The sequence below is a fragment of the Fukomys damarensis genome, unplaced genomic scaffold (assembly GCF_012274545.1).
Source record: "Fukomys damarensis isolate Sample0158 unplaced genomic scaffold, DMR_v1.0_HiC HiC_scaffold_4, whole genome shotgun sequence".
Taxonomy (NCBI): domain Eukaryota; kingdom Metazoa; phylum Chordata; class Mammalia; order Rodentia; family Bathyergidae; genus Fukomys; species Fukomys damarensis.
Window position 1 is genome coordinate 22,863,273 of NW_022900916.1, and position 15,829 is coordinate 22,879,101.

Genomic DNA, 15,829 nt, shown 5'->3' on the forward strand with positions numbered 1-15,829 from the left:
ACAGTTTCCCAAAATTCAATTTATATATAATATATATATATATTATATATAAATATACATATATATATTTATATAAATACTAATAATAGTATGTTATGCATCAATAGCAGCAACAGCTTTTCCAGGCTTTTCTGCAGGCTTCTGAACAAAATTATAGACATTTAGCACATTCCATTAAAAAACAAAAAAACAAAGAAAAGAATAATATCCAGAAAACAGCAAAGTTCTGTTGCTATTGTGGTACCTGGTACCATTTTTTTTATTAACATCATAATCATCATCTGGAAAGAGAACATTCTAGAATAATATCTTTAAAAATAGCTTTGATAAAGCATGGTCACTACTACGTATCACAAAGCAGGTACAAGATATTGTACATTCACAGAGGTATGATACAGTACCATCCTACATCAATAATACTAGAATCAGTTTTGGTTTGAAATTTGCTTTGTCAGCAAATAAGATTGCTATCCCTGCTTTTTTCTGGGCTCCTGACACATGGAGAATTGTTTTCCATTCTTTCACTTTCAGTCTATGGGCTTCTTTTTGCACTAGGTGTGTTTCTTGTATACAACATATTATTGGATTCCACTTCTTACTCCATTTTGCCAGTCTATTTCTCTTGATTGGTGAGTTGAGGCCATTGACATTAACAGTTATAACTGATATGTACTGACTTATTATTGACATGCCATTGGCCTTTTGTTCACTCTTTTTACTTTTTCACCTTCTCCTTTTAGTTTCTTGCCTTGCCTATTTGATTTGCTCTGTTGGGCCTCATGGTGTTGTTGCCTTCATTGTCTTTTTCTAGGATCTTGTTTAGAATTGCTTGTAGTTCTGGTTTGGTATTCATGTAGTTTCTTAGGTGTTCTTTGTCATGGAAGTATCTTATTTCCCCATCCATTTTGAAAGAGAGTTTTGCAGGATACATCAGTCTAGATTGGAGGTTATTCTCTTTTAGTACTTGAAATATCTCATTCCAGGCTCTCCTTGCCCTAAGTGTTTGTGTTGAAAAGTCTGCTGTGATTCTGATGGGCTTTCCTTTGCATGTGATTTGTTTCTTTTCTCTTACTGCTTGTAGTATTTTGTTCTTCTGTTGGGTTTCTTGGATCTTGATTATTATATGTCTAGGTGTAGATTTTGGGGGGTTGTGGCTAGCTGGGTTCCTATATGCCTCAGTTATCTGAATGTCAAATTCTTCCCCTCTGTGTGGGAAGTTTTCTGTCATTAATTCTGTGAACAGCTTTTTTAAGTCATTTGTATTTTCTCCTACTACTTCATGGATTCCTATTAGTCTTATGTTATTCTTCTTTCCATCATCTAGGAGTTGTTGGATTGATTTCTCATGATCCCCTACTGTTTTTAAGAGACCTCTTTTCACAGTCACTGACTGCAATCTTATCTTCTATATCTGAGAGTCTATCTTTGCATTCTTTTATTCTGTTGAGTACACTTTCAAGGGAGTGTTTAATCACCTGGATATCTGTTTGAATCTGTTTTATGGATTCCATTTCTTTCCTATGTTGGGTGTTCATTGTTTCCATTTCTTTTTTATGCTGGGCCTTCATGGCTTCTATCATGGTCCTGAGCTCATCCATTTTTTTTGTCAGTTTCTGCTCTAGAGTCTCAAATCATGACTTTCATTTTGCTCACCATCTCTATGTTTATCTGGGAAATTATTTCTGTTTTGAATTTTTCAAGAGCCTGATTGATCTGTTTTGTTACTTCCTGTGCATTGAGTTCAGGGTGTCCTTGTAGTTCCCTATCAGCCTTTTCATCCTCATTTGCCCTACTGTTTGCCATTGGTGAACTAGAAGTCTGTCTCTGTGTCTTGCTTAAGTGTTTTCTCATTTTTATTTTTGTTGTCGGACTGTCCTTGGTTTAATCTCTGGGTTATCACCCAAATCTTCCTGACATAGTTGCGTCCTAGCTTCTGGGTCTCTAACGACCCACAGACATTCTCATCTTCATAACATCAGAGAAAACAGCTCATCAAATCAACCACAATCCTTTATCCCAACTGATACAATCAGCAACACATTAAGATCAAGCACAAATTGGAAACTGACCACCTGTGGTAGTCACTAGTCTATCACCCTTAAACCCTTTGAATTAAACTGAAATCAAGAAGCAGTCCAGAACATGTCTGCAGTGAACAAAATTTCAATATAGTATATTTACCATTTAATGGCTCAGACAGAGCGAGGATGCAAGTCCCCTGGTCTCAGTTAGCTGATGGCTGAACCCCATGATGCTGACTGACATCGGGCTGCAAGGCCCAGATTGAGTTCCGCAACCTTCTGAATGGTTGAACTCCACACCATTCTACTACAGGTTTCCCACGCCCTTTCTTTAAAGATGTTCAAAGTTGGGAACTCAGAAAAATACCCTTTACGACCACCTCTGCCTCTGCAGAGTGGGTCCAAAGACTGGGACAATGAGGAGGTCTGAGAGTGCCCACAGGGGTGGGGGTAAGGGGAGTTATGGGGGTTCAGGGGTGCCTGCATGGTGCTGGAGCAATGGTGGCTCGGGTTAGGAGAGGACATGGCTATCCTTCCCTTGGTGGATTGGGGCCCAGGCTACCTTCCTGGCGCTGGACCAATCAGGATTTTCTTTTTAAATTTAGGTTTATAATCAATTTCTAGTTAATTTCTGTGGTTTGAGTCTTTTTTTCACCTCCAAGTGGATCCAGTACCAATTTGTTTAAAAAGATTGTTTTGTCTAAACTTTTTACCTTCGCACATTTGTATAAAACAGTCGTCCTACAGGTGTCAATATATTTCTTAACTCAATATATTCTGCTTGATTTTCTCTTTAGTATTTAATTAGCTTCCTTTTTTCTGCTTACTTTGAGTTTAACTTGCTCTTCTTTCTTTTGTACTGGGGATCAAACTCAGGCCCTTGTGCTTGTAAGACAGGCAGCTGATAAAGGTGTAGGGAAGGTGTGATACGTAGGGGAAGAACAAAAAGGGAAAAGAAAAAAATGTGAGAGAATGAAAAGATGAAAATAAAGTGTTTGTAGATGGGGAGGGGAGGAGGGGGTGAAGGGAGGGCAGAGGTAAGGGGAAAAAATGAGAATCAAGACTTGCCATGTAAAGGTACATGATCCCAACAATGAATGTAACTGTACTGTATCCAAACCCAATTAAAAAAAAAAAAAAAAAGACAGGCAGCTGAATCACTGAGCCAAATCCCTGGCCCTGACTTGCTCTTCTTTTTCGGATTTTTCAGTTGAACTTGAGGTCATTTACTTGGAAATTTTTGTTCCAAATAGTTGGTTTATCATTTAATTCTATTCCAGTAAGAGAGTATACTTTGTAGACATTAAAAAAATGATAAGGCTGGATTAATGGCACAGGTTATGGCCTGTCTTGTTAAATGAAACCACTGTGGATTTTACTGTTGTTGGGTGGCATGTTCTATGCATGCCAGGAAGATACTGTTATTCATCTCCCTTATTCTACTAGCTACTTACTCTGTCAGTTATTGAGGGAGGGATACTGAATTATCGAACTATTTTTGTGTTTTATAGATTTGTCCTTGCAGTTGTATCTATTTTGGTGTTGTATATTTTAGAGTTCTGTTATTAGGTAAATAGACATTTATGATTGCAGTGTCTTCTAGATGACTTGAACCCTTATTACTAGGAAATAAACTTCTTTACTGTACTTATATCATTTACTCTTCTCTCTACTTTATGTTTATCTAATACTAATACATCCATTCCAACTTTTATTTACTTAGTGCTATCCTGGTATTTTTTGTCCTTTTATTCTTGATCTATTTTTATCTTTGCATAATAATAATATTTATAGGTGTTATAGAGTTGGATCTTGGTTTTTATATCAATCTGATAATCTCTTGAGTTCTAATAGAAGTTTTTATTCCATTTGCATTTACTGTGATCATTGAGAGTTCCAAAACTACACATTGGGGAGAAGACAGATAACTACTCAATAAATGGTGTTGGGTAAATTGGACATCCATATGCTAAAAAAAAATAAAATTGGACCCTTATCTTTCACTGTACATAAAAAACCAACTCAAAGTAAAGAATTAAATGTAAGATATTAAATTGTAAAACTCTTAAAAGAAAACATGGGGAAGACCTTCATAATATGGGCAGTTATTTACTGGCTGTGATACCAAAAATGTAAGCAACAAAAGTAAAATTAGAGAGGTAGAATTAAATCAAACAAAAACTTTCTACATAGCAAAGAAAACAATCAATAGGCAACCTACAAAATAACAGAATATATGATAAGGAATCTAAAATATTAAAGGCATGCTTACAACTCAGTGATAATAATAAAAATAACAATAATGTGGGCAAAGATCTTGAAATGACATTTCTCCAATGAATACATGCAAACAGCCAACAAGTATATGATTCTTGTCATCACTAGTTATCAAAGAAATAAAGATCAAAACCACAATGAGACATTTTCTCAGTACTATTAGAGTGGCTAGAACAACTATTGTAAAAACAAATAACTAAAAAATTTAAAAGATAACAAATGTTGGTAGAGATATGAAAAAATTAAACCTTTTTGTATTATTGGTAGGAAGGTATAAAGGCTCAGCCTTTATGAAAAATAGTAGAGAATTTCCAGAAAAATTAAAAATAGAATTATCATACAATCCAGCAATCCTCTTTCTGGTGATAATGTACCCAAAAAATTGAAATAGATATTTCAAAGAGATATATGCACTCCCCTGTTCAGTGCAACATTATTCTCTAAAGTCAAAACATGAAAACAACCTAAATGCCCATCAATACATTACCAGGTAAAGAAAAACATGGTGTATACAAACAAGTGAATGTTACTTATATTTAAAAAGAATAAGATTCTGTCATTCTAGACAACATGGATGAATCTGGCTGACATGCTAACTAAAACATGCCCATTGCAGATTCCATTGATATGCGGTATCAAAAATAATCAAACTTGTAAAAGAAAAATTTGAATGGTGGTTGCCATTGAATGAGTGAAGAGACAGAGAGTTTCTATTCAATGGGTATAAAGTTTCAGTTGTGCAAAATTAATAATTTCTATAGATCCACTACCCAATATACTTTCAATAACAAAACTATATTATGCCCTTAAAGTTATTAAAAGAGTAGATCTCATAAATGTTTTTAACCACAAAAAATTCTGCACAACTTTAAAATATAGATACCAAGGCTGGGGATTTAGCTCAGTGGTTTGGTGGCCTGCCTTGCAAGCGCAAAGACCCGAGTTCAATCCCCGGTACCAAAAAAAGATAAAATATAGGTACCATAATTTTCCCCATATGGAAAATGAAGAAATTAAGACTTAGGGAAATTAAGCAACTTGTCTAAGATCATAAAACCATAAATAGGCAGAAACAAGATTCAAACCAAAGAAGTGTGATTCCAGAAAATACAAATGATAAAATATTGAATATTAGGCTTGCCTTTAAAAAATTATGAACTCTGTATTTTATGAGACTGCTTACCTTTTGTGTTTAATCACCATGTAACACTGTAATAGCTACAACCATCATTTTACATCAGATTAACTATATTGTGAGTTTTTATTGAAACTGTAGGCTTTCTTCTTATACATTAGTTTTCTTAGTCTGTTGTTCATAGTTTGCTAGCTAATTAATGTGATGTAATAAACTGCTTTCAATTTTTAAAAAATGAAAGGGTATTTTGTTCCAGTCATATCTCATTGTAAACTTTTAGAAAAGAGCACTGAATCATAGGGATGGACAGGAAGAAAGAATGAGAATGGCTTCTAGGTGCTGATATGATCTATTTCTTGATTTGGTGGCTATGGTCTAGGTGTATTCCATTTGAAAATGTGTTGATCTCTTCCCCTATCAGGTGTGTTTTTCCATGTGTTTAAAATACTTCTAAACATATAATTACCTTGAATTTGTACACAACTAGTTAAAGAATATCCCACCTTAGAGATGAGAAATAGTGAATTTAAGTTACTCACTTTTGGTTTTTGCCATTAGAAAGGTCAGAAATAGTCGATAGGTTTCTTTCTAGTTCTAAAAAACTATGGTTTTATAAAACCACTAATATGGAATCAAATTAACATTCTTTCCACATTAAACAAAGATTCTTTGATGTTTAAAATAATAAAGAAGTCTTTACTTATTTCTACTAACTTTATGTTTATTCTTATACTTTTTGTTCTGTAGGCAAGCAAAGGTCGGACTACAATTGTGGTAGCTCACCGATTTTCCACTATTCGAAATGCAGATGTGATTGTGACTATAAAGGATGGGATGGTGGCGGAAAAAGGAACACATGCTGAACTAATGGAAAAACAAGGTGTATATTATTCACTTGCAATGTCACAGGTAATGTTTACATTCATAACATCGTACCAACAGGTTTCTTTTTAACTTTTCAGAGATAACAGCACACTTAGAAAACAGAAGTCCCAAATTTCAATCTTAAATTTTGCAGCAACCAAGATTTACTTAAAGTTCTTTAGTGATGAAATTGTGCATAATATCCTCTGCACTTTGACAGAAATATGATTCAGGTTAAAGAACTCATGATATACAATATCTACTGTTAGTCAGGCACAAAAAAACAGCCTTCAAAGTGTGTATGCTGAAGATCCAAGACTAACTCAACATTCTGTCATCTATTATTAGAATACAAAGAAATGTAATACACAATCCCTGCTTCAAAACTTAAAACTGAGCTACAAAGGAAAAATGCAGAATTGTGCATAAAGAGATTACAAGTTGCAGAAATAAGCAAAACTGACCGGGGTGACAGAGCCTTGAACACTAAAAAAGGAGGAAAAGAAGGGAAAGATAGAGGTGGAATAAAGTAGGTGGGACAGCAGCACAGAGGCAAAAGGCACTTCATGTGCAACTAAAAGGGAAAGGAGATCAACCTTCCATGCATAAAGATGAATGTTGGTAGAAAAGGAGACAATAAAGGTCCAATCATGGAAGTTCTTGATAGCTAGACAGAAGGGTCAAATTTTAATGTGTAGAAAGAAAGCACCTAGTACAGGGCAGAGCACACAATAGGCACTCTGTAAATATCTGCTGAATGAGGACAGATAAACAAAGTCATACTGGGGATGTGTCACATTCTCACTAGTGGACTAGGAAGTCACTTTAGCCAATCAGGAGGAGGCATGATGATGGGGGAGTACATGGCAAATCCCCATTCTTTAGGATCCACATTTTTGTATACTGTGAGATCCACCCTCCTAGATTTTGCAGAACTTCTTCCTTAGGGCAGGTAAATGTAAGTGATAGGGGTTAAGCCCTAGCCATTTTCTTCATTTTACTCTATTTTCTTCTACTAACCTGGAAGTCACCCTTCTTACAAAGGATCTCTGCAGATAAATAATTTTAAACTTTGTCTGTATATTTTACTTTTCAAACTTCCTGTCTTTGATATCTCTATTATTATTTACAATTTGGAAACATAGAAAGTTATGAAGCACAGCCACTTAAATTCTCTGTACTTTGATTTTGTAATCTCTAACATGGGGAAAATAATAGTAACCTATTAATTATTGACTATTAAATGAGATAAGAATTATTGTTGGCAAAATAAACATTATTACATCATCATTACTATCATCAGTATCAGCATTATCCATTCAATCTTTTCAGAAAAGTTCAAACCATAGATATTAGTATTATAATTATCCAGACTCTACAGAATTATATGCAGACATATTCCTTTAGCAAGAGTCCATGTGAAAATGAAATAAAAACATGTTGAGATATGTATACATATATATATATAATATATATATATATACATATCAAAACTTCTTGTTATCATTTTTATTTTGGATAGCAGTTTTCTTAGGAAAATGAATTGTCTTTACCTTATTAAAACACTGTGCTTAAAAATATCACTATGAAAATAGGTCAAAGTTTTATTTTAAACTTTGCACAAAGTAAATAATTCCTAGGATTAGGGATTTAACTCAGTGGTTCTGGCGCCTGCTTTGCAAATGCAGAGACCCAAATTCGACCCAGTACCAAAAAAGAGTAAATAATTCCTAGAAGAAGCAAACAATAGATTCCTTTCATGGTAGAGAAATTTACAGAAAAGAAAGTGATAGCATGAAGGAATGTCTGATTAAAGATATTAATGAGATCACAGGGCCACTTAAAGTTCATTGTCCATTGTGTAACTGATTAACAGTCGCTAAGCTTGTCAAGGAGTCAGAGTCCCTGGAATGCCTGCCGTGTGTTCATTCTCCTTACACACCTGAATCCACCCACACCTTTCCATCTCTACCCCCAGCCTGCTGTCATCCTACCTGGGCTCCTGGGATCTTTCTTGTCCTTCTCCCTTCTTAGCATGAGGAAGTCACAAATCTCCTACACCACATTCAAATACACAGAGAAGATGCTGCTCCACCATTTTACTAAAATTGGTCTCATTTCTCTGAGTTGCGAGAAAAGAAAAACGAGACCTAGAGTGACCTGATGTAGAACTTTATCCTAACCTATAATTGTCACAGTATCTTCGGGTCAATGTGATGTCATTTTATTTTCTTATGCTTTAAGACTCAGGCCCTCAGTTTTGGTTGGTGCTCACAGCTGGGATGGGCAGCGTGGCGGGTCAGCTCCATGTTATACATTGGTAATCTCCAAAGAAAGGAAGGAAGAAGAGATCGAGCAGTGTAGCGTCTGTCTCAGAAAGATACTTTTACTAAGTTCTGCCCTTCCCGGTATAATTGCTTTAAATTAAGGCATTGTTTTCTCCAGTAATTATGTCTTTGGAAAAGAAGATATAAAAAGCTATTGTCGGTGGCTAACATTTCAGTATGACTTAGAATTAGTAGCTCTCAATCAAGTCTGAAAACTGCATAAGAATATGCCACTTTCAACAGCAAAAGCAATAATAGTTTTAAAAGAATGCTTAATAAAATTCTTTTAATTTTTAAGGCATCATCCTAATGAAAAACCTATATATTCTTCATTTAAGGATATTAAAAAGGCTGACGAACAGATGGATTCAATGGCACATTCTACTGAAAGAAATACCAGCCCTGTTTCTCTGTGTGCTGTAAATAGCATCAAGTCAGACAGTGCAGCCAAGTCTGAGGAATCCATCCCTTGTAAAGAGGTAATGGCTCAACTAGCGACAAGTTCATCCCACGTGTTCTCAAATTTTTATTTAGTCCTCATAAAATTTAGAATTAACTTACGATTAAATATCACTGTGGCACTAAAATCATAAAATATATCTTTTCCAAACTTCCCCTAGCATCCCTGTAACAGCCTAAGGATGGAGGCCAATCTAAAAACTGCACTTATGGAACAAAATGTATAATAGATCATTTGAAATAGGAAGAAAATGTCCAAAGGGAAAGGGGAATTGGGAGGGGTAGGGGAAAGGAATAAATATGAGAAAAGAAAAATCCGGAAACAAAGCCTCTGTAAATAGGGAGGGGTTATAGGGGAAGGCAGGGGAATGAGGGGAAAAAATAAGAACCAAGATACATCATGTAAAGGTACAAGATCCCAGTGATGAATGTCATCATATTGCATACCTAAAATGTACCAATAAATTTAATGAATTTTTTTAACTGCACTTATGTCAGTGGTCCTTTGAGGCAGAAACTCCCATGAAAATATTGCCTTTTTCTTTCCTATAAGGCAAACCATGGGTCAAAACAGTGTCTTGGGAAGTGAGGTATAGATACCACCTGTAGTGCTCAAGACTAGTGGGTGTCACACGGGACATAAATGCACCCCACTCCCCGTTTGTGGATCAGCCCCAGCAGGGGCAATGGAGGCCTCCTGTCCCAGGGCATGCCTGAGCAGCTTGCTCCCTGGGGCAGGAAAGCCTGTTTCCATGCTTGTTCCTCCCCGCTCCCAACCCCAGGCTCATCCTGAGATCACCCTGCTTTAGCCTCCTGCACTGTGGACCCTTGGCACTTCTGTTCAGTCTCCACCTGACCTCATTTCTCAAGTCTCGTTCTCAGTCCCAGTTTAGACTCCTTCCGGCTAACATGCCCAGCACCCGTGTTCGCATCTCAGTCCCCACTCTGACTGTTCTCCACGGCAGCATTTCACAGGCATCATTCCATCTCGACCTCATCTGTGCCATGCCTCTTCCGCGCCCCCATTCCCTAAGCTCCAGCCTTCTCCCTAGTCCCAGTCAGGTTTGACTGACACCTGTGCGTTGCTTTGCATTTATAACCTCACACACCTCAAAATCGCTCAGCTGAACCCCTGAACATTGGCTTCAGCTTCCACCTCACCTCACTCTTTTCCTGAACCCACCACTGCCTCCCAAAGATGAGAAGCTAAAACTTGGCAAGGTTAAGTAATACGCTTAGATATTGCAGCACTCTAGATGTAAGTAGGAAGCTCAAAGCAAGCTTTTAACCAAGACATTACAAAATATTTTTGTAAATAAATCAAAACTGGAAAACTTTCAGGCTTAAAAATTCCAGTAAAACTTTTGTCTTTGGTCTTTTCTCTGCTTACCCAGAGTAGTGCCTATCCAGGCTTTGTCCTATCCCAGAGTATGATATTGAACCTAGTTGAATAAAAGTAAAGAAAAACAGGCCTGGGCCAGGGGATTTAGCTCAGTGGCACCCTGACTGCCTCACAAGCACAAGGTTCTGAGGTCAATCCCCGATGAAAAAAAAAAAAGGAGCTGGACGAGGTTGGGAGGCTGAGGCAGGAGGATCGCTGTGAGTTCAAGACCAGCCTGGGCTACACAGTGAGTTCCAAGGTCAGTCTCGACTACATAGTGAAACAAAAACAAACAAACAAACAAAAGACAAACAAAAAAAAATAGGCCTATGTAGCATTTTTTAGTGTGTGTGATTCTTAGCTAGTAGAATATGTAAACTAATTTGCATTTTCTTAATGATACCAAGTGAACTGCCAAAAAGCGATACTGCACAAATAGCCACTTTGGGGTAAGATTCCTTTATGTTTTATCATCATTAGTAATACTGACAGTGAAATTTTTCTTAAAAAATTACAACTCCTACCCTGCTACACTTTCGTTTGTGATTGGCTAACTTTTCTGTGCTCTGTAAATGGAACTTTAAACCAATATATTATCTTTACAGACAAAGCTTCCTGAAGTTTCTCTATTAAAAATTTTTAAATTAAACAAGTCTGAATGGCCTTTTGTTGTGCTGGGGACACTGGCTTCTGTTCTAAATGGAACTGTTCATCCAGTATTTTCTGTCATCTTTGCAAAAATCATAACTGTAAGTAAAACCCATTCACTAGGACTCTTTAACAATTTAAATAAATTGAAGTTTAAAGGAACTGACTCATTATACACTGATTAGCAAAAAGGACATTGGGACTTTCAGTGGGTCACATCTAGGGTGGAATCCTAGTAGAAAGGTCAACTAATGTTCCTGGGGGATAAATCACATCTATTGTGTTATGTTTGGCTGGGTCTTGTTGACTGGGAAAAAATTTAAAAAATTGTTTTGTTTTCTAAATTTTACTTCAGTGTTGTATCCACATTCTAACGCTATAAAGCAATAAAAGAGACAAATAGAACTACTCTACTTTCAACTAGTTGAAATAGTGGCAACTATTTTATGATAAGCCAGCTCAGGGAGGAAAAAAAAAAGAGTTTGAGATTGGGCCACAGACCAAGACAAGTTGGTTGGTTCAAGGATCTTTCTGGGTCCTTTGTTGAGTCTTCAGTGTCTGCTTTGCACAGCTGCATTTCATCAACATAAATGGAGATATATACATAATTCCTAACCGTCAGAATGAATTCTAGGGGTACATTGCTGGTGGTATTCTAAATACATGAACTTTAATGAATATGAGTTATTCAAATTTATTAGACATAATTCAGACTGGCGATTTGTATGATGAGGACTCATTTGTCTGATGTTATATAACAAATGTGAGCCATTTAAATTTTTTTATATGTACTCAATGCAGACATTATTCAGAAATGTGCAGTCATTTTATGTTTTAATTCATTTAGAAAATCCTGATGTATATGAGTATTTTAATTTTTTCTCTTTCTTTTATATTTCCCTCCAAATCACTGATGAAAAATAATCCCCTTCAGATGTTTGAAGATGTTAACAAACCCACATTAAAACATGATGCAGAAATTTATTCCATGATATTTGTCATTTTGGGAATTATTTGCTTTATCAGTTACTTCATGCAGGTAAACTCTTAATAAATTAAATAATCCTGTGAAGGATTACTTTTTGATGTCCTCCTTTCCATTTCTGTTAAAAATATAAGAAGCAAACATTACAAAGAAACAGTAAAGAGAGTTAAGAATAAGTGAAGACTGACTTTTTGTTTTCCAGGGTTTGTTTTATGGCAAAGCAGGGGAAATTTTAACCATGAGATTAAGACGTTTGGCATTCAGAGCCATGTTATATCAGGTCAGTGTGTTTAGTTGAGTTTTTCATATTTTATTCAAAATTTGTAAATGATGCCAGTTTTTAGTTCTTTCTTAGGTAATTTCTTGTCATAGTCTTTCCACTGGATAATTGAAAAGCATGGGGCTTTTGGGGGGTTGTTTGTTTTTGTTTTGTCCTTAGCATCAAAAATTGATGTCAAAATTCTTACATTTTCCTAATAAAACTTCAGGTCAAAAATTGTGATGACTGAAAATAAAATTCATTGAAAACAAGCACTTGGGTTCACTCCTGTTATGTTCAATTTAACCAATCTCTCTTTCAATGCATAATATAGTGCTGTAGGATCAGAACTAAAGACCAAATTTAAACTGAAAAGGAGAGGTAAGAGTAACAATATCTTGGGGACATACTGGAAAGGAAAGAGTTGATAATACCTCTATTTCTCAACTGTGGGCCAGTTTCAGTTTTTCACACCATGCTTCTTACGACAGCCAATACGTCTGCCCTTATGGAAAGAGTCCTGCAGTCAGATAACATCCGTCTAGCTACAAGTCTGCGTGCTGCATTCAGATGATCAATCACACTGTGAAAGAACTAAAGTAGGTGGATCAAGTAGTAATCTGCCAAAGTGAGTTTTGGGGGCAAATGGCACCTCTAAAGTTCTTTCATGAGTAGGGAGTATTAAGTTACCCTGAAAGGCAATAATCATTTGGGGCCTTCTGCCTCACTTTCTGTCACCAAATCTCACCAAGGAGGAGCGAATAGCTTCCTGCCAGGGTCATTTCTTTTCAGAAACAGACTGTCACTCCAGCAGGGTCATCAAAACCAGTGTTTACATCTTATGACTTTTAGGAGTACTCTTAGGGATGTCATGTAACAAAATTCTGTAGTCTTTGTAGTCTTGGGGAACTGCAAAACACAAAATGTAGTAAAGCAATGTTGGAGTTTTTGATGACAATTTGAAGCTCTGAAGCAGTCAGTGCCCTTACAACTTCTGCTTAAAAGGGTCCTGCCTCCTGAGCTGGCCTGGCAAGCCCAAGGTCCTGAGTTTGACTCCCCATACCCACCTAAATAAATGGAAAGGAAAAGGTCCTGCCTCAGATTTTTGTTCTATGTTTGCAGGCACTCTTTAATCTAGGAAAATAAAAATCTACTTGAGGGATCATAACTAATGCCTGCAAATATTTGTGCTACATTTGTGCTTTGTATTTTATTTATCAACACTTTATGTCCTTACCTAAAATCTTATGTGTAGGTGGAGATTGTAACTATTACTATGTTTTTTCACACTTTTGGACAATTTCTGTTTGTTTTTATCTTCATGCATTTTTGTCTTTCCCTGTTCAAGGATATTACTATTTCCAGGAATTTTTAATGCTTTTTTAATGTCTGGATGTTTTTATACAGAAGAATATGAATTTGAATTTTTTCCTATCATTAAAACATCACTTTAAATTTCTTTTTTAACAGAACGCTTTTAATAGAAGAATTGCAAGGCCATGAGCCAGTTTAGCCAGTGCAACTATTGTCAGTCTAATATCTTGGACATATACTTTTGTCTAGAATCAGCTATTTTAACACTAGCAAAGCAACATTCTTGGATAAAATACTGCTCATAAGCAGGGTCTAATCTATAAGCAATGAACTCTGTCCTTCAAAAGATATGCATATATGCAGAGCACTTAGAAACCTTCCACAGTGCAACTTTTTGTATCTATTTGTTTTCCTTCATCTGTCTTTAATATTCTTTTTATGTTCTTTGCTTTTAAAATTAGAGTAGGGTCCAGGATTTAGCTCAGTGGTTCCACTGCCTGCCTTGTAAGCAAAAGGACCCAAGTTCAATCCCCGGTACCAAAAATAATAAATAAATAAAATTAGAGTAAAAGAAAAGAATTATGTAATTGGCCTTTTTAAATGGCTTTGTGATTCTGCTTTGTCCATAGTAAGAGAAGTTCCTAATCTGTGGTTTTTATCTAACTTTATTAACAGTTTTTTGTCCTAAGACTTTGTAAGGCTTCAAAGTATGCTGAGACTTTCAGAGCTTAATGTAACCACTTTGAAATCTCAGTTGAGAGAGAGGCATTTATAGAATTAGGTATGGTCTTTTTATATGTATAAGAGCTGTATTTTATGCGATTACTTTGGTACTTCCAGTTGAAATAAATATTCTAATTGTTACTGACCTCCACGCTGTCAACGATTGGTTCCTTGTGTTTCAAGTTAAATTTACATGTATTAACTATTAATATTGACCTATGATACTATAGGGATTTTGAACATGTATAAAATTTATTTGAGGCCATTGCCATCTATTAGATTGGCTAGGGTTTCTGTGAGGGCCTTTAAATCACTGGATGACAATATTGGTGGTGGCCACTAAGGAGCCTCAAAAAATGCTTAAGCCATTTCCAAAAGGATTTGAGGTTAATAAGTCTTGGAGCAAGAGGAAGTAGGTAACAAAACGGTGATGCTTCCGACAGATGGGAGGCAAAACAAGATCGTTATTTAAGCTCTCTGCTTTCTGGCTGCTGAAGTTCAAATCCAGCCAGCTGTGTGGCCTTGGGCAAGTCACTTCATCTCTCCGTGCATCAGCTTCTCATTTGTAAATGCAGATTCACAATAGCTACCTCAAAAGCTTGTTGTGATTAAATGAGAAATACATTCCAATCACCTATTAAACTGTGATTGTATTTACTATTGGCAGGTGAAAGAGTAGATATACTAGTATCAAAAACCTGATGGCCTTACTTACAATTATTTTACCATCAGGAAGCGGGAAAGCAAGTTAATTTTGACTCAACACTAGCTGGGTTTCAGACACTCTGTACATGTTTTGGCATATACAGCAGGAAAACAGTTCCTAGAGTGCATAATTGCTGACTTGCTGAGGAGCAATTGTGGACATCTTGATGATGGAACATAGGATGACTAAGACTAGTCACATATTTATATGTACTATGCATTGTGTATTATACCAAGTTAGTGTAGAATCAGAGATTTCATATTCAATATTAAATTTTCCATCTATATTTGTGTGTTACATTGTATGGAAAAATTCTGTGTATTGCATGCCATATTGAAAACCAGAACACATAGCATGCCTCAATTTGGGGGAGGGTCTATATAATCAGAGGAGGTGATGGCCAATCCAAGTATGACAGCAATATTACCTCACTGTTGCTGATGTGTGCTCACAGTGTGGTAGGGTCTTGGTGGGGTGCAGTGCTTTCAACTGGTTACCGTGCAATGCAGATGGAGGTCTCTCTAGGACCCCTTGGGCACCTAGGACCCCAAACTCACTGTGGCACTTTTCCAGTACAGTGGCTCACAGTGTAGCGCCCTCATACGGCACCCACCTTGGCTGCTGCCATATTCCTCTTTGGAAGTTTTCTTCTAACACAACTGCATGATTAATGCACAAACTTCAGTCTGCTATGTGTTTGTTTCCTTAATTTATAGCAATGTGTAATCTA

At 36.3% G+C, this 15,829-nt stretch overlaps 1 protein-coding gene across 1 annotated transcript in view; it reads left to right on the plus strand.

Moving 5' to 3' along the window:
* The window catches only part of Abcb5 (ATP binding cassette subfamily B member 5), an 87,571-nt gene that overhangs the window by 31,945 nt on the left and 39,797 nt on the right, over nucleotides 1-15,829 (plus strand). The window contains exons 14-18 of the mRNA XM_010641096.1: nucleotides 6,181-6,342; nucleotides 8,963-9,103; nucleotides 11,070-11,213; nucleotides 12,047-12,151; nucleotides 12,300-12,377. Of these exons, the coding sequence (XP_010639398.1) occupies nucleotides 6,181-6,342; nucleotides 8,963-9,103; nucleotides 11,070-11,213; nucleotides 12,047-12,151; nucleotides 12,300-12,377 (630 nt within the window). The remainder of the gene's footprint in view (nucleotides 1-6,180; nucleotides 6,343-8,962; nucleotides 9,104-11,069; nucleotides 11,214-12,046; nucleotides 12,152-12,299; nucleotides 12,378-15,829) is intronic.